Source organism: Ceratosolen solmsi, unplaced genomic scaffold, assembly GCF_000503995.2.
Source record: "Ceratosolen solmsi marchali unplaced genomic scaffold, CerSol_1.0 scaffold13, whole genome shotgun sequence".
NCBI classification, from domain to species: Eukaryota; Metazoa; Arthropoda; class Insecta; order Hymenoptera; family Agaonidae; genus Ceratosolen; species Ceratosolen solmsi.
This window is the reverse complement of record NW_011948418.1, coordinates 7,462,686-7,482,659: the sequence shown is the minus strand read 5'-3', so window position 1 is coordinate 7,482,659 and position 19,974 is coordinate 7,462,686. Positions and strand designations below refer to the sequence as shown.

The window sequence follows — 19,974 nt, the reverse complement described above, 5'->3', positions numbered from 1 at the left end:
TGGGGGGGGGGGGGGGGAGGTATTTGCTATGAATAATAATAATAAAAAAAAAAAAAGAATAAAACATATAAAAGAATTGTTTAATAATGATTATAATATTGGCGTAGAGGCTTGAGAACGAAGTAATAATTTACGCGTCCAAGTATTAATTTACATTTTCCATTATCATTATTACAATATACATTAAAATAGCTACATAATCAATGAAAAGCAAATAAAATTATCTGTACTTTATTTGATTGGCGGCAATAGTAGTCAACACACACGATACTTGAATTCTCAATTAATTCCGATCCAATAAATGGAAAAATAAATACAGTGAAAAAAAGGAAAACCTTATGAAACGGTCCGATACGTTTTTATGACGCATTATAAATCGTCGGCGCTTCCTCTTATGATTCCATCGACAGCGATGCTTTTAACCATATGTTTCGCAGCACGGCAGGCGCATGAAATTTGGTATCGACGTCAAACGAGAGGTATTTTCATTTTTAGCCGAGCGTTCATTATTCAATCGATAATGTGGTACATCGGCAAAGGCGCCCGGGGGGCGCAGGGCCATGGGGGGGGGGGGGAGGGAGCGTCGTTTGCGTACATTAAACTGTAAAGTCGCGGGATGGACGATAGGGGGATGAGATGGGAGGTGATTGTGATGGGTTAGGGGGGTAAGGGAGTGTCGGAGTGTGTATGGTTGTGGAGCGCATCTCGAAAGTAGCATTAACGAAAGGATGAGACTGGAAAGTGCGGCGGCGTGTTCGGCGGGACGGGTTGAGTAGGCGACGGGCGCTTTTAAGGGGCGGCGGCAGGAGACGAGGGGAGGATCGAGCCCGCTGGAAAGAGAAAACAATTACGGGCGATGAATTAAATAGGCGAGCGCGTGCGCCTTGCTTAAAAATGAGCGCTAGGCACTTTTACCGGGCCCAATTGATATGCGCCGGATGCTTGCCACGCGCACGTACGCCGTATCCGCGCGAATTGACGATGCGTTGGGTACGGGCGATCAGGTGGGTGTGCGGGGACTGGGCATTTGGCGATTTCGGTTTGAGAGGTGGGATTTTGGTAGGTGGGTGAGGTGCGGGAGGGGGAGGCGACGTTGACAGTAGCGGCGTTGACGGCGGGGCAGGGCCTCGAGTGCGCGCACCAGAGGATGGAACAGATTACGCGCACATGCCGGAATAATGAGCACAAAGCGCGACAGGCCGGCTGCTGGCAATTGTCGCTGATTGCCACTAATGGCCCTGATAGCCGCTGATATCCCGGGGCCGCCTCCCTGGCTCCTTTCGCGTCCCTTCTTTCGCGCGGGGCCGCGGGGGACTTATGTTAATCCGGGGCGCCGAAAACACGGGAATGGCGTGGCCCGCTCGTCCGATGCCGAACTGTCGCGGGCGTCGCCCCCGCGCGACTTTCGAAACTCGCGGTGTTGGTGGCGATAGGTCCGAGGGAGAATGGATGACGGGGAAGCTGTGGTGTATTGGGACATGTGATGAGGGGAGAGCGGTGGTCCGGGCATGCCAGGGCTAGAGGGCAAGAGGACGTCTCTCGTCGTTCGTCGTCGTTCGTCGTCGTCGTCGTCGTCGTCGTCGTCGTCGTCGTCGTCGTCGTCGTCGTCGTCGTCGTCGTCGTCGTCGTCGTCGTCGTCGTCGTCGTCGTCGTCGTCGTCGTCGTCGTCGTCGTCGTCGTCGTCGTCGTCGTCGTCGTCGTCGTCGTCGTCGTCGTCGTCGTCGTCGTCGTCGTCGTCGTCGTCGTCGTCGTCGTCGTCGTCGTCGTCGTCGTCGTCGTCGTCGTCGTCGTCGTCGTCGTCGTCGTCGTCGTCGTCGTCGTCGTCGTCGTCGTCGTCGTCGTCGTCGTCGTCGTCGTCGTCGTCGTCGTCGTCGTCGTCGTCGTCGTCGTCGTCGTCGTCGTCGTCGTCGTCGTCGTCGTCGTCGTCGTCGTCGTCGTCGTCGTCGTCGTCGTCGTCGTCGTCGTCGTCGTCGTCGTCGTCGTCGTCGTCGTCGTCGTCGTCGTCGTCGTCGTCGTCGTCGTCGTCGTCGTCGTCGTCGTCGTCGTCGTCGTCGTCGTCGTCGTCGTCGTCGTCGTCGTCGTCGTCGTCGTCGTCGTCGTCGTCGTCGTCGTCGTCGTCGTCGTCGTCGTCGTCGTCGTCGTCGTCGTCGTCGTCGTCGTCGTCGTCGTCGTCGTCGTCGTCGTCGTCGTCGTCGTCGTCGTCGTCGTCGTCGTCGTCGTCGTCGTCGTCGTCGTCGTCGTCGTCGTCGTCGTCGTCGTCGTCGTCGTCGTCGTCGTCGTCGTCGTCGTCGTCGTCGTCGTCGTCGTCGTCGTCGTCGTCGTCGTCGTCGCTCATTGTCGTCGTTGCGCGCGCACGTTTTAACGCGCGCGCGAGCCAGCGCTTATCAATTCTCTTGATAGGTCTGATAAAATAATGGCGACGTGTGTCGGGCTTCCGGCCAAGCTAATAATGCTCGGTGCTCCGGGCGGCGGATCGATAATCGGATGCGCTTCCTACGGGAGCGAATGGCCTTTTTGCCGTTGGAAGCCAATCGACGGAACGACGTCGCTCGCCTCGACTGGCATCGTCGTCCCGGCGCGCCTTCTCTTCCACAACGGAACGATAAACTTAATTTGCCGTTCATGCGGATGTACGAAGCTTTGGCTTAGCGGCAGAGCCTAAGCGCTACGGTTATGATACAATAAGAAACAGTAAGACAGAGAGAGAGAGAGAGAGAGAGAGAGAGAGAGAGTGTGTGCGTGCGTGTGTGTGCGTGTGCGTGCGCGCGCGAGTAGGAGAAGGGGATGGGAGAGATAGAGAGGAAGAGTGAGAGAGCCACCGAGCCGCCGAGCAGCTAAAGTCGGTCGCAATTGGCACGTACCTGCGTCTCGGTGACGTTGAGGAGTTTGGCCATGTCCGCGCGCTCGGAGGAGCTCAGGTACTTCTTAACCTCGAACTGCTTCTCGAGCTCGAAGATCTGTCGTCCCGTGAAGGTGGTGCGGGCCTTCTTCTTCTTACGTTCGGCCGAGTCCGCGTCCTCGGCTACGTCGGCCGGCGAGGGCCTCGTCTCCGAGGCGAGCTTGAGGCCCACGGGCAGGGCCTCCTTCGTGGCCGCCTCGGACCTCTTGCGCTTGCCGCCGGAGGAGGGCTTGGTACCGCCGAGGCCGAGGCCGCTCTCTGCAACAGAATTATTGCTCGGTGCAGGAGTATTGCGGGAGGCGAGGGTGGACGGCGCTTAGCGCGCTGCTGCTGTCGCGTGCACGGCATTCCCGTTGACATCCGATATCTCGCTGGAATGCGTCAAGTGGCGTGCGCGTATCGTTCGTTCGGCGAATCGTGGCGGGTGTACGGCGGTTGAGAGCGAAGGTGCCCGGGGGGCTTTTGTCGAAGCTGGCTCTTTTGTTAATACGATTGAAAAATTGGCACGAGGGAGTGCGAGGGGCCGAGTCGGTTGTGAAAATGTGAAAATGTTCTTTTTTTTTTTTTTTTTTTTTTTTTTCTCGAAAGGAGCTCGGGATATATAACGTCGCGTCATTTTAAGGATAAACGACCGGTCCTTACCACAAGTTGTTCCGATAAATTACCCTAAATGATTATAATTATACAATTTGCAATAACTTTAGACATTAGGGAAATGTAACATATTATGCCATTGCAGTTGGGCGGTCAAAAACAGTTGCAGCCGTGCAAAGTTTGCCTCCCCAAGTTAATTATGCGAAATAACTTTATCTTTTATCGTAATATTATTACATTGTCATAAAGTACAAATGGAATATTTATTTAACATTTCAACGAAAAACCAAGGAAAAACGAAAAACAAAAAACAAAAAACAAAAAACCAAAAAATAATGAAAATCAAGAAAGTTATATTAATTCGGTGACAGTGTTTTGTAACTACGTATGGTCGTGACAAAAGCTGAAAAGTGCGATACTCTTGTGACCGCGCAGACTTTCTTCTTTTCTTTCTTTTTACATATCCGAAAGTCCGAATTTCCGAGTTTCTGCTGAACTAAAGGATAATAACGATTACCAACAATTTTTCATTATTTTTCTGCTAAGAGCTTACTTACTTTTCCTTGCTTCGACAAATTTTTATCGTATTCATGAGAAATAGTGAAATTGCTCTGCCGAAGAACGGAAATCTTACTCGAGTAGAATTAAATTTGTCATTTTGGACTGAGTCATACGATTCATTTGGCCGAAGATAAAAATATTGAAAGTTATTGTAACTATCGTCGTCGGGATTACATTGCATTTATTTCCAACTAAATCAACGACATTTGAAATTATCGATTCTTACAAAATGTGCAGTAGCTTTTTCTACTTTTCCATTATGCCAATTGACAGTCTATCCCTCTACATTTGTACAATTTTATAATGAAAAACCTAACATTCCACGTGTAAAAGAATATTTCGTGCTTGATGAATAAAAACAGCAAATGCGCATATTATTTACTATATGTCTACAGATGCCATAGAAGTTTTTATTGAGCAAAATCTAGAATAAAGTATCACAATACTTGCTTTTAAAAAAAAAAAAAAAAAAAAAAAAAAAAAAAAAATAAAACCCTCCCGTTTTTTTTATAAGAAAACGGGATATTTTCAATATGACAGAGTATTTTCATTCTCATTTTTTCTTTTTTCCATTTCGTTTACCTTTCTAAAATATATTTTTATTGTGAGACTACGTACACGCGTGCGTCTAGTATTATAAAGATAACTGTTATATTAACGATATTTTTTTTTCTTTTAATATCATTTCTCAATGCTTTATGAGCATTTTTCAAGGTGCGCAGTTTAAATAGACGCTTAATTTGATATCGCCTTTCTTATTTACTTTTCATTAAGGCGATAAAAAAAGTGTTCTGATTACGTAAATCTTTTAACGCCATGCATACTAGCCTGGCATCTCTCTTTCCAGTTGACTTCCGAGTAATTACCTCATACTTTTGTATTTATTAATAAATACCCAGTACATATACGACGATGCATTGAACTTCAAAAAACAAAAAAAAAAAAAACAAAAAAAAATGTGCATAATATAAATTACAATTATTGTTCATACGCTAACGGCAGGCGCACAAGTAAGGACACATGCCAAGAACATAAGAGAGTGATTAATTATACTTACCATAATGTTCTCTAAATAGTCTAATATCTAAGCTTATATGCACATTTTATGCTTACAAAATTATTTTCAATGAATTTTATAAAATTTTCGCAAATATTACATTAATATAGATTGTAAAGTAGATCTAATATCCTGACTGTTCGTAAAGATAATTTCGTCGTAATGGCTACTGTAATAACATCAGTTTTATCTTTGAATTATTCCAAGTCGAAATTAAATAGCAGCCTTTAAATTACGTATAAATTGAAATTGCAATTTTCAATTCGCTCGTATTAATACGTTGGCTTGTTGATTTTTATCGAAACGAATGCTTTTAAATATTTTGGTTTACCGAATGTCCAGTTGATCGGCCACATTAAAAAGTTAAATGAACGATACCTAATATAAGTTATTTAATAGACGATTAATTTTATCAATCGATATAGCAACTACCTTTTCTTTCTCTCTTCAAGATACATATTCGCAAGATAAATTCTTAACGTTCGGCTTGTCTATATTGCGTGATTTGAGATTATTAATTGAATAATACACCTAAAAAAACTTGATAACTATGTACTGATATCAATAAATAAATAATCTATTTGATTTAGCATGCACTTTATTTCTAAATTGGCATTACATAGCAATGATAATCAGCTAATGATTGTTATATAAAATATATTAAATTACATTATTATTAGGAATGGGAATTATAAGAATTATACATAATGTTGAAAAGAAAGAAAAAAGCAAGTTTCCACTAAGTACTTGCAAGATGCAGTCTATTAATATCATATTCGTTCAATTAATATGAGCCTATTAATATCCATTAATATCTTAATATCAGAAATCTTATTACAAGCTTTAGGATATCTCTTTACGGCAATAAACGCTTATTTAAGCGGATTAAGAGTAGATGCATCGATGCAAATTATTGTTTATTTCGCAAAAAGTTAGAGAGCACTTGATCGGTTATTTTCTAATCTGGCTTTGAACGCGATTAACAGATAAATAAAATTTATATTATTTTAATATTTTTCTTTTTTTGTTGTTTTTTTGTTGTTTTTTTTTTTTGTTGTTTTTTTTTTTGTTGTTTTTTGTTTTTTGTTTTTTGTTTTTAAAGTAAAATATTGCCGCGGTGTCTATTTTTCAGCGTTTGTATGCTCGATACCGAAGCCCGAGGCATACGCATACTGTCGTATTTTATTCAATTTGAAGGTTGTTATATATATATTTCTGAAATGGTTAATTGAATTTCAGTGTCCGAGAGAAATTTTCTTTTTATAAGCTATTCATTCGGGAGAGGTCAATTTTTCTATATAATATTGTGAAAGCAAAAAAAAAGTTTCGATTCCTTGTGCTAGAATTTTTATTTTTTAGTCAACACTGTAGCGTTGATAATCTGATCAGGGACTAAAGAAACATCGGCTTTCATTGCCAGTGCATTATAAATCAGCTTGCAAGCTCATTTGGCGCCAGAGCTCACGAGTTGCTCATTACAATAAGAAACTTCGGTGTCGATTCTTAAGGCGACGATTACCGACTAACGGAACAGCCTCGCTTGTTAAGAGGCACACAAGCATAGAAGCGATGACACGAGGAAGCGGATAACGTCACACTTTTTCCAACGTTCGTGATTGCGCGTCGGGCTATCTCTCGTTAAGATAAAGTGCGAGTTAAACGCCGTAGGAGAGATAGAAAGGGGAAGGAGAGGCAATAGTAGCAGTCATCCCCCACGGCGGCTAGACCTATTTCCATAATACCGGGCGCTGCTCTTTTCCCAAGTGTTCTAAGAGAGACTGCGAGAGAGCTTCCAAGTATATAAGCGCGAGACGAGTGGAAAGCTCCGGGCCAAAGCTTTATTAGCCTGTAACATCGGCTTTGTTCCGGAGAACTAGTCAAACAGCGTTCCAAAAGCGAACCAAACGATCTCACCCACCTCCCTCTCCTCCACCAACTCGCCTGTCCTTCATCGCCCGCTAACTCGCTTGTTATTGCTCTCTCTCTCTCTCTCTCTCTCTCTCTCTCTCTCTCTCTCTCTCTCTCCCTCTCATTGCCGTCTCCCTGACGTACTCCTGCCAGGGGAGGGTGTTGGACGCTGGAGCGGGGAAAGGGGCTCACAACTACCACCGCGAGCCCTAGCAGGGGGTAGAGGCGGCGGCTGCGGTGGTGGCGGCGGCAGCGACTATGGAGCCGACGGCCTGGGTCATCGATTATCCGCCGCATCACCGCAGCGGCAGTTCACGCTAATTAGCACGAGGGTCACATTAATAGGATCAAATCACAGGGACGTTCACCTTTGTTTCCGCCGGCGTGCCTATTTTTCGAGACGCCCAGACTCGAGGACCCGAAGAGAGAGAGAGAGAGAGAGAGAGAGAGAGAGAGAGAGAGAGAGCGATAAAAATCCTGAGAACCAAATATATGGGGGAATAATTGATGGGCGCGTCCCCGCGGCCTTTTGCCACTAGGCGACGAAAGCTCTTAAAGCCATCCTCTTCTAAATGCACCGCGACCGCGCGATCCTTGCATTATTAATCACCGTCGGGAGAAGTCGCTAATGCCTTAGAGTATCACCGATTTTCTCGTCAAAGTCCCCCAAAACAAACGAAAAGAAAGGAGAATCGCCCAACCGATCACCCCCGTATTAATGCTCGCGTTTACGTGCGTCTACATGTAAGCGGTCGTTATGTATTTTTCCGCATTGTGTGGAGTGGACGCGTGGCCTTACTCACGCGGCACTTTCTCCCGTTCGTGCTCCGTCTAACTTTCAGGCGATCCGGGGGGTCGCGAGGGAGCGGCGGCATCCGTCCCTAAGCGAACACTTAGCTGGAAATCGATGCTTTTAGCGCGTTTATTTTCTTATCGTCGGGTGCCTGCTTTATTTGCCCCCGCAATGTGTCGCGAGATAAGAGCCGACGCGGCTATTAACGCAAGTGCCGCTAAAAATATTCCGGCCGATGCTTCGTCAGCTCCAGAGCTCGCAATTCACGAATTACGCCGGTTATTTATTGCGCTGAAGGAGCCCCGAGTGCTTAAGCGTTTTCAAGATCAGCGACGTCTTGAGGGCGGCAAAGACGCGCTCTCGAAATAAATGCCCATATTCTCATTCTTTTCTAGGCAATGTAGAAAATTACGCGAAATATCCTTCAGCCGCCAGTATCGCTTACGCATTTTAGATGGAGGACGGAGCTCCTGTGAGAACCGAGGACCGCAATTTTATCTCACGACTCTTGATCTTTCATTTATCAGCCGTGGAGAAGTACCGTTGATATTTCGTATTCGAGGTGACAATTTTTATTAAAGTACGTCGCGTAAAAAAGGGCCAAGGAAATAAGTGAAATATATAATAATAAGGGGGAAGAAAGTTTTACAATATTTCACCGCGAGCCAGTATATTTTCCACCGAAAGTAAAATATATGTATTAGGCTGTGTCATGTACAAGGGCACTTTTACCGTTACATATAAAATCTCTCTGCCCGCTTCTATGCTTTTATTTATATTTTAAAAATACGAATAAAATGCTTCGCATCAAAATGATTTTATTATCGAAAATAGCTTCCCGAATATTAGAAGCCAAATACTTTGTTTCGAAGGTCGTTAAAATGGAAAAAAAAACCTCTACATATTTCAAAAGGCTTATACCATAAATTAAACCAAGTGATCGATGCGCTCATATTACAGCTGAGGTTTCGAAAAACTATACTATTCGCTTTAGCTCTCTCTCTCTAGCTATCTCTCTCTCTCTCTCTCTCTCTCTCTCTCTCTCTATATATATATATATATATATATATATATATATATATATATAGCTATCTCTATCTCTCTTTTGACGCAAAACCCAAACGATTCGGTCTGAGCTATTACAGAATAATTGATTCTGTTTGTAATGCTGTTGATTATATTTCTATACTTTATGACAAGTATTAATTTTGCACGTTTACCATGAATGGTAACATATAATTTCGTGGTAATCATTATTTATTAACGCGGTCACTTTTATACGATTCGTGAATCATTAATGCCCAAATAAGAATATGTCGGTAAAAATTAACGTGAGTGAAATTATGTCGGAGATCGATAATGCCGGCGCACTTAAGTGTGTGAAGTCCGGCGTGAAATATCCAGTGGGTCGGGTAGAAGATTTACGCCTTATAGTGCGAAGTTTCTTTACGCGTTCGATAGTGCGATAAACCCTTGACGAGGCTTTCAAGTGTATTTATTAAAAGACAGACGAAAGGAAAGCGAGAAGAAAATCTAGTCGATGTGCTTGCCATTAAGGAGACGCCCAAAGCGTGGAGCGATGATACTCGCGATAAATATCGTAAAAGGATGATCGCCCGCGATTAAGAGATTAAGGGGACAGTGCGCGCGCTTTTATAAATAGGTCTACGATAGTAAAATAGCCCCTGCCGTGGCGCATGCGCTACCCCGCGCAGCCATTAAAATAATTATTTAGCAAATACGCGGGCAGACTATCGCGTGCCCTGGCAGATATATAAAGTGTCGGGTGAACTGCCGCGAGAAAGATATTATATACGCTGCGGGGTGGCTCGCGGGTTACGTCGAGGGGCGTACGGCGAAGGGCGGGAGAGAGGGCGGGAGGGAGGGAACGTCGGCAATTTATCATCGCTATTCAGTGTCATTAAGCCGTGAGACGTTGAACCTGCGCGAAAGTGCCTGCGCTCGGGGAGGCTAATTATAACCGGGCGAGGGAAGGAAGGTGACGTATATTACTTGGCTGAACAAATTACCTCGTTGCCACTGCCGCCGCTCGACTCCCACCCCCGCTGAGCAAAGACACAGCGTAAACTCTCTCCGCCAAGCGCTTATTATGCCGAGCTTCAGCTGCTCGCGCGTCTTAAGGATGCTCACGATAATTACTGATTTGTCGATTCGCACGGCTCCGCCCCCGCAAAACCCCACCTCGTCATCCCGAGTCATCGTCAACGCCCCGCACCCCGCCAACGGCGCAAACACCGCGCTACTGACCCCGTCCGCGTCTTTGTTTATTAATGTCGCGTGCCCTCCTTTTTCGAACTTCCTTCTACTTTTATCGAAGAGCAGAGAGAAAGTGCACGCGTGTGTGCGTGCGCGTACGCGATAACGAGCGGCGGTTGGGAGGGGCGGGGCAGCCTTTTGCCTAGCGCCCATTGAAGTTTCATAATTTACTTGGATTTAGCTCGCGCTATAGGAACGACGCTGAATTTTACAGACGAGATTGAGATCGCGCTGTCGTGAATTTTGACGCCACGACGGCTGCATTTTGCGAGGCTATATTTGTCAATTGGATTGTAATTGGAAGAGAAAACGGTTTTCGCGAAAGCGCGCGAATACATGCATACACACTCGAGCGGCCCGACCGAAATTCCAGCTTAAATTATTTAAAGCGTTCTATCGAGTAAAAATGCTGGAAGTATTCGACTAACTGATCAATCCTCTTAATGACAGACTAATTAACAAAGACTTTCTTTAAAAATTCATTGGATTATTTTCGAATGAAAGTACCGCGGTTTTTTGGCGTTTTTTTTTCTGTTGTTTTTATTATTATTTATTATTATTATTATCATTATTATTATTATTATTATTATTATTATTATTATTATTAATTTTGAATTTCTTCGATTAACTGTGATTGAGTGTGATTGAGATTTAACGAACGTGTATTCTACACATTTGGTGCAACAATTTACAATAATTAATTGCAGAATTACAATTTTTGAAATACAACAAACACGCTTTTCTCTCCATGTTGCACATGTAAATAAAATGTACGCGTCTCTATGGACATTGAAAATATAGCAATTGGAAATATCGCGGAAAACGACAATGTCACCTTAAATAGCTGGCTTACGGAAATGAGTAAGTAGCTTAATTACCGCTGAACGCTTGTATTATTTACGCGTACATCTTGCAAAAAATTTCCTCTGCACAGAAGCATCCAGCCGATGAGCGGATACGCGTGTATGTGTGCTCGCGTTAATTTTAACGAACTTGTTCAAAGCGAATGATTTTTAACGCAATGCCGCGGAAGATTCGTTATTATGTTTCCGTTGGAGACTAATAGACGCGCCAAATAGATTTATTCGTTTTACCGTTTTATTAATAAGTAATCGTTTGCTTTAATTTCATGTCGTTTTCTTATAAGTAATGAAATTTTTCTTTTAAACAACAATAGCATTTAAATAGCCTTCGGATTGCATTAATATTTATAAATATTTACAAGGCTATAAATATTTAACGATGGATAATTAAATTAATTCTTCCTACATGCGCAGTGTCTTATATATGGAGAATCTCTTAGGCCTAAAGAACTAGAAAATATAATATTCAACTGTTTTATTAAATGGGTCTTGAATTTATACGAAAAGTCGATAAAATTGTATCTGTGCCTATTTTTTTATAAATATCGTTGTCGAAGAATTTCACGTAAAGAGTTTATTGACAAATAGCTCCAATTAAGTTTACATATTCATTTTAGCATATTATCTTATCGCATTACTGTGGCAAGGGGAATCGATACTCGTGAATACATTGTATTCGAACGCGATTTTACTGCACAGGTTTAACGATAAAATCATAATTGTATCATAGCGCTTTTAGTATCGTGACGCACTAACCGCGGCTATATACACATACCTTTAAAAAGTAATAAACCGAGCTGCCGGGTGGATGGGCGTGTGGAAGGGGGTAGGGGGGAGGAGGCGAGAGCGATAAAAAGGAAGCATTGTAGCACATTCGGGCGGAGTTAAGCACCTGCTGGAAAATTTACGCTCAAAGGTCAGTCGAGCTAGCATGGAAGCAAAAAGAGGCCCTGCCCGCCGACGGCACAAGCCAACCAACACAAAAAGCATCCAAATATAAACCCATAGGCAAAACGGCGATGGGTGTTGGAGCTGGGTTTTGGGGGGGGGGGGGGGGGAGTCCCGGGCGGGAAAGCAACAATGTCAGTCAGTGGCGTTTGTAATGAACGCCGGTCAAGAGCAAAGTTAAATAAAGGAAAACATGTGCGCGCACTCGAAGCGGCCCGAGTGTCACCGCCAGCAGTCCGATGAAATACGTAGAGACGGGGGTGGCGAGAGAGCGGGTGAGGTCTGTGAACGGAGGAGCGGAGAATTGGGAAAAGACACGCGTGGGTTGATCGCGGGCTGTTGCGCGTCCAATGACAACGGCAGTCATGCGCTTTTGTGCCACTCAAAAGGAATTTAATACGCGAGGAATCGAAAAAGGCAATAACTAATCCGCTCGGATCAAAAGCCACGACGACTTTTCAATTACCTGCGGGAGGCTTTGTTTATCAGTGATCGCCCCGGGGGCCGCTCGTGAGCTTGGAAAACGCTCGTTTCTTACAATAACGCTCGGATCGATATCGAGGATATGTAAAAATGTACGGCTATTAGCGGCGGACGCTCGATAAGCTCGGGAGTTTCGAAAATGTGGCAAAAGCCCGATTAAAATAATAAATGAATAAACTTGACTGTGGATTGATTTGGGATTGTCGGAGTATGAGCGAGGGACGAGTGTTTTAAAATACACGTGCTCGTTTAATTTTCGATGCCTCCCGCCCCGCCCGACTCTTCGCTCACCCCTACCGTATCGTATATAAATAATATTTTCAAATTTATGGAAAATAAGGCCGTTAATTCACACCGCTCATCCTGTGTTTGCTTAAACGTTCGATTCTTGCAAAATAATTCTCTCTCTCTCTCTCTCTCTCTCTCTCTCTCTCTGTTTAACTGTATGCCCCCCTCCCCCGCCCCTCACTCGCTCACTCTCTCGCTCACTACCACTCTCTCACTCTCACTCCCACTCTCTCTCTCTCTCTCTCACTCTCTCACTCTCTCACTCTCTCCCACTCCCTCACCCTCTCCCTCTCCTCTCATTCTCACTGTAAATCACAGAGCGTAAAATTTGATCTTTAGTATTCGCCTGGTTTAAAATTCAAAGCGACATTTTATTCGCATTGCCAATTTACACTCCACCTGATTCTTATGCAAAGTACAATGCCAGTAAAAATAGTTATTGCTTGTGAAGATTGTTTACAGGTCGTAAATTGAGTTTTAAAATTGCGTTATCGCAAAGCGGTTTGGCACAAAAGTAGGTACACCCAAACTGAATTATGCACCCAAGTCTTTAAATTAACTGCTTTTACTATACGATTACAATGTATTTAAACTTTTATTTTTGAAAGCTTACTATTGTACATTATTATTGGACAGCTTATGGGCGCGTATCAGTGCATTGGTATACTTAGTCACATTGAGTAAACGAAGATTATTCTGATTAGTTATGCTTTATGATTCCCATTAAATGATAATCAATAAGTTTTTGCGACTGTTATTTATCAATAAAACCACTATAAAAATAGTCCTTGAGCTTTCTTTCTGATATTTTATATGTAAAATCAACGATTATATCATAAATTTTAACGTACGTATTTGTTTGTGTGTGTGTGTGTGCGTGTGTTTTGTGCGCGCGCGCGCGCGTGTGCTTTGGATGAGTGCAAAATATAACGCAATGCAATATCAATTATGCGTTTATTTTATTAATATTTAATTATTGAAACATTTAATATTACATTATGATTATTACTTAAAACAATAATGTTGCATTATGTTCAATTTTAAGTGCTCTATCTTTTGAAAGCTATTATGCGATTTAGAATTCAAATTGTTTAATTATTAGGTAGACATTATTATAAGGATTCTCGACAAATCTTTTGTTAAAAATCCATTATCTTTACTGGCTTACAAAATTCCAATTGAACCTAAAACCAGCATCACTTTATCCATACAACTAATCAATTATTCACATTTATTACTCAAGTTTAGAAAAGTATATACGTTATACGTAAATAATAAATAGTTCAATTTATCATATGAAAATAAAGTGATTTCAAAACAACCATGGATTAATTATTTGCAAATATTTATTTATACTACGTACAATTTTATCAAATAAACGTATTATATACGATAGTGAGTGAAAACATAGTCGATAAAATATTTTTGAATAATTACTTTTAAACTACTTTTTAAATTATAAGTCCTAAAGTAATTGTTAAAGAAGAAAAATATATTTATTGCGATCATTGGTACGACGCATATTTGAGGCACATTAACTGTAATAATACTGTTTCGATATATACATATATGTATGTATGAGTAATGCGATAAAAATGAAGCCTTACACACTGACACAGTCATATATTTTTGATTATAAAATTTTTACCTTCGATAATACGTTATTATAGTTCTGTCAATGAATTGAATTTTATTAAATTCATATGTTTTTTAAAACTATTTCAATGTATAATACTTATATCTAATGTCCAATTAATCATTCAAATTTATTTCTACTTTAAACAATATATATGCAAATCTGTCATCATAAATTTTCGCGGATATCAAATTGTAGTTAATAAAATATTTAATGCAGTTAATAAATTTACGGTTTATCTGAAAGAAAAAATGACTGATACAGGAGAAGCTGCGGAAAAATAGATTCAATTTCCGATGAATCTATAATGACAGAGTCGATAAATGCATTTTAATTAAAGATTTTTGCTTGAGAATGAGCATGGCGATACTTGGTCAATTTGAATGTATTTATGTTATTAATATATAGTATTTAAATTTAATAAAATTTTGATTATAAAACTAAAATATTTTGCTCTACATGCAAAACGTTTATATTTCAATAGAGAAATTGAAAGAAATAATTCAACCCTAGAGCGTTCAAAGCATCATACTTGAAAAAATATTATTCGCCTACATACATCGTATATGAAACAACCACTTTACACCAAAAAAAAAGTTTCAATAAACTTATGCTGTCAATATTGAACGCATTCGGGATATCCCTTTATTTCCATTTTATTATTTTTAAAAAGAAAACATATGAAATTCGCTACGTTAAACTAAAAGTTTTTTTATACAAAAAAAAATAAAAAAAAATAAAAAAACAAAAGAAAAGAAAAATGCTCCACGTATTTTTTCCATTATTTTGTAAAACAGCTTTTTCTATTTTGTAATATTAGTTAAGTGATCCTATCGAGGCTGCTTCTAATTGACGAAATACAGTGTCCTTGTGTGCTTTTCATTTTTCTGTAAATGGGGGCTTTTAAACATATCTAAAGCGATAAAGGCTCTCTGTCATGGCACTAATGTAGGAACTTTAAATGCTAAATATCCTTTGAGGTTTATTAATGCTAAATAGTTTATTCTGAGTAATTTAATTGACGCCTTTAGTAAGCGATAGTTCGAAGGATTTTCTCATTAGACACGAATTATTAGGACATGTCAATTCAAGAATTTGCAATTGTAAATCTGGAGACGACTTCGTTTAATGGCAAGTGTAATTCATAATGAAGAAATTTTAAAATCATATCAGTGTAAAGTTGGCTGAGAAGAGAAAGATAATAAAAATTTTACAACCAAGTCATTTTACGAGTTGAAACGGTTGCAGCCACTTGAATCGTTCAAATTTTGTAATCAAAATCTGAATTCTAACATTATCACAAGCTGACATAATAATACTCGATGTCTCGCATTAACTTTGATCGGTATTTTAAAACAAAGGGATGTACTCTGCCTCCCTAATACCATTTATAATTACAATGAGCGTGAAATGCTTCTCCTTCCGCATAATTTTGTGAGGAAACAACCAATCTGAGTATTTCAGGCTGCTAGCCACAAAAAAAAATAAAAAAAAAAAGGAATGTACCACGATAACGTAGAAAACTGCGGTCGGTATAACGCGCCCTTCAAAGGAGCCGCCATCTCCAAGATCTCGCAACAACCTTACAAACCGGCGGCTCGATTAAGAGGCCACTCTAAGGATCAGCAGCCAGTGCCGTAGGGTGGCAACGCAACCAAAAGGGGTTTCACATTTTCGACCTTCGGTACGGCATTTGATCCTCCCCCCGTCCTCACCCACTCTTTACCACTCTCTCTCTCTCTCTCTCTCTCTATCTCTATCTCTTTCTCTCTCTCTCTCTGATTTTTGCATCCCCCCGTTGGCTCGCATTAATCCGGATACACGCTCTCTTTCTCCTTCCCTCTATGCTCAGCAGCCACACGTAGAGGGAGGTTAAATAACGTGGCCAAGCATAGCCCGTGCAGCGGCATAACCAAGCGAAGCCCGCATTCTCCCTTCCCTCTGCCTCCTCCTCATCAACTCGCTCACTCTCTAACTCTCTAACTCGCTGACTCCACTCCACTCCACTCCACTCTCTCTCTCTCTCTCTCGCGCGCGCGCGCGCGCACGCACTGTCCGTCTGTGTGCAACAGCACACAGTTGGCTTCCCCAGGCTGGATGGCTGCCTGCGGTGGCGTGTTTAGGGGTGTTAATTGGGTGGTGTATCGCCTCTCCTCCCGTCGACGAATGTCACAGCGTAGGCAGCGCGCGAGAGCGAGACGACACGATGCGCATCGGCGAGTGTTGCACAGGGCGAGCGGGGCACGGGGCAGCGACGCGCGGGCAGCGGGGCTGACGATGGCGGAGGCAGTGGCGGCAGCGGAGGCGGAGGCGGAGGTAGGAGGGTTGGATGTGACGCTTGGGCTTACTTAGTATTCGATGAGCCGGCGAAACCGATCAATACGCAGTTCTGGCTCAAATGTTCCGAATGGATGCCATACTAGGCGCGAGCCGGCAGTAGGGGCAACCCCAATAGGCACTGAAAATTAATCTCGATGCTCTCTCGAACGTCGACACGTGACAGCCTTGTCGTTCCATTCCGAGCGAACCTACCCATCGGCCCCCTCCCCGCCGTCGCCCCTTTACCGAGCGCCCACTCCCTTCCGACAGCCTTCCCCAATCCGACTTTTCGTCCTGGTCCGATTCGTTCCGAAGGAAGCATCTTCGGCGATTGGCCGTGGAGGGGCTGTGGATAAGCCCGAGAAATCAGGTCGGGGCGATTCCACTAGATTTCGCAATCGCGAGAAACTCGCTCTGGCCTCTTTTTACGCTTGCCGCGTTCTCGACCCCCCCTGGCGTCACCCCTCGACCCCTTTTCGCTGAGTCGTACGATCGCTTACCAGCCATTAGCGCCGCCGCTACGGGGATGGCTGGGAGTTCGCGGTCCGCTGTCGGCGTGCACTCCCCCCGTTTAAGGAGAAGTCGAGCGACTCGAGTGCGGCCGTTTGATTTCTCATAATCCAGCGGCCAATTGGCCTGGCGTTATCGCGTTTTTGCACGTGTCCCCCGAGTCTCATAGAATTCCCTTTCGCGAGCCTCGAGAGAGCCTAGGAGAGGATGTGAAAAACGACGGCGATGACGAGAACAAAAAAGACGAGCGATGACAATGACAATGACAATGGCAAGGACAACGACAACGACAACGACAACGCTCGACGACGACGACGACGACGACGACGACGACGACGACGACGACGACGACGACGACGACGACGACGACGACGACGACGACGACGACGACGACGACGACGACGACGACGACGACGACGACGACGACGACGACGACGACGACGACGACGACGACGACGACGACGACGACGACGACGACGACGACGACGTCAACGACGACTACGATCGGGTTATAATGTAATAGCCTTCGTTAAACGTCCGCAGCCCCGTACGTGCGTCTGGCGGTGAACAAAGAAATTAATAGGCGCTCGGTACTGGCTTCGTTTGCCATACCAAATCTGTTAATCATAACGTAGGAAATTTCACATAACGTAGTTATGACTGGCGCGCTCTCGGTGAATTAATTGTACACGGTGCATAATAAATAGCCCGTGCGTCGATAAAAGTGCCCGGGAACAAGAGCGATAACGGTCGGGACGGCACAAAATTTTACTTTCCCCAAAGTAATCTATGCGCTCGCGTCCACTCGGCTGTAACGCGTGAATTACAATAACAATAACAAGTTGGAATGTGTGCGTAGTAGCGATCGGTCACGTTCTATTTAAAAACAATCCCGTTTAAAGAAAGCTCCCAAGATAATGATTAAGCTCGAACGGCGATGCAGCCAGGGCAAATTAAGCGAGGCAAGGAGGCGAGTACGGCTCTCGTCCGACAAACCGTCCGAATTTATATTAGATAAATAGAGCGAGCGAGTTGGAGAGAAAAAAAGAGAAAAACGAGGAGCAAGGATTGTGTGTACGCTAAGTTAGTAATCGGGGTAAAAAAAGATCGATCTCGGGCGCCGGCATACTACACGACACTTCATTAACTAATAGAGGGAACAACGAACGAGAGTGAGAGAGAGAGAGTGAGAGAGAGAGTGGGGGGGGGGAGATGTAACGAGCGAGGGAAGGACGGAGGGAGGGAACGAGAGTGGGAGGGGAGATCAAGAGAAAGAGGAACGAGAGACAATAAAGTAATGGATTGCCTCCACTCTTTTTGCGAAATCGTCGAGGGAGAGAAAGAGAGAGAGAGAGAGAGAGAGAGAGACAGAGAGAGAGAGAGAGAGAGAAAGTGAGATGGCAAGCACGTTTTGGCGGAGTGGGGTGGAGTAGGGAGAAAGTGCGCGCATGGAAAAGGGGGATTGACGTCGTTTATTGGCAAGGGGGAAAGAACGTACGACCGAGTGAATGAGCGAGAGAGACAGACAGACAGACAGACAGAGACTGAGAGGGAGACAGAGAGAGAGAGAGAGAGAGAGAGAGAGAGAGAGAGAGAGAGAGAGAGAGAGAGAGAGAGAGAGACAGAGATAAAAAACACGCGCCGCGCGCGGCTGCATGGAGTGTAGAGCGAGCGCTTCGGTATTTATACGCTGCGAACGACGGGAAACGAGCTTCATTTGCCACAGCGAGTGAGCCGAGCCGCTTGCCTGCACATATATACTTGTATAAACTCGTGTCCATGAGTGTGCACACGCTCTATATCTCACGCACACGTACACAAACACGCGTAACTGCACCAAACAAGGCATATGCGCACGTACACACACAGAGAGAGCGCCTTGATCTAGCTATGATCACACCCACATATTTTATGTATGAATATATGTACACGCGGAAATAATGTATTTATATATATATATATATATATATATATATATATATATATAGGTATGTCAACCACGCTCGAAATTGAATTCCGCATGATTTGCAAATGGCCACTTTTGATACTCGGTGGCGAAAACCTGTTATATCAATAGCAATTTTTCCAAATATGCGTTCCAGTTTCTTTCGACACTCAGCGACACTGCACGTAAAATAGAAAATAAAAACTGTGGTGGAGATATATATATATATATATATATATATAGAGATAGATAGAGAGAGAGAGAGAGAGAGATGAAGAGATACAACAGTACGTCACGGGCGCGCGCGCGCGCTTGTGCAGAGGAAGAGAAGCGGATTTACGGACGCGTGGCTGTTTGCACGGCGCGAAACGATGATGATACGCGGCAGTTGCATTTCTCAAGCTCTTATCGATTTTCCGAGAATTCGCGTGTTTGGGACGCGCGCGCACAACGGGATTTTTGCGCGGGCGACACTAATCGCGGACGATCGACCAGTAAATTTTAAGGGAATGCGAATTTTTGTTCGATCGTCATCGTGCCGAGTATCAAACGAGAGGAGAATCTCAAAATTACAATGTTTAATTGCTGCAGCATCTAGATTTCGTTTGGATGCACGTGAATGCACGTTACGCGAGGAATGCGCGCACACAATAATCGATTGCGCGCTACCAGTAATTTTTTTTAATAAGCCGAGGAATTTCTCATTCAATACGACCAATTACTCGATATTCGATAGGTTGAAAATTTTCAGACATTATGTGCGCGGCGAATGGAGTTGGAGCGCTTATCGAGGCAGATTTATGCGCTTCAAACTTTAATAGCTTCTATTATGGAAGTTCTAAATATATGCAAAGTTCGTTTTACAACTGCCAGCAAAGATACCACTTTGTCTC

General features: G+C 43.6%; 1 protein-coding gene across 1 annotated transcript in view; it reads right to left on the bottom strand.

The window, feature by feature from the left end:
* The window catches only part of LOC105360416 (homeobox protein Nkx-6.1), a 40,226-nt gene that overhangs the window by 4,634 nt on the left and 15,618 nt on the right, over positions 1-19,974 (bottom strand). The window contains exon 3 of the mRNA XM_011497311.1: positions 2,862-3,214. Coding sequence (XP_011495613.1) covers positions 2,862-3,214 — 353 coding nt within the window. The remainder of the gene's footprint in view (positions 1-2,861; positions 3,215-19,974) is intronic.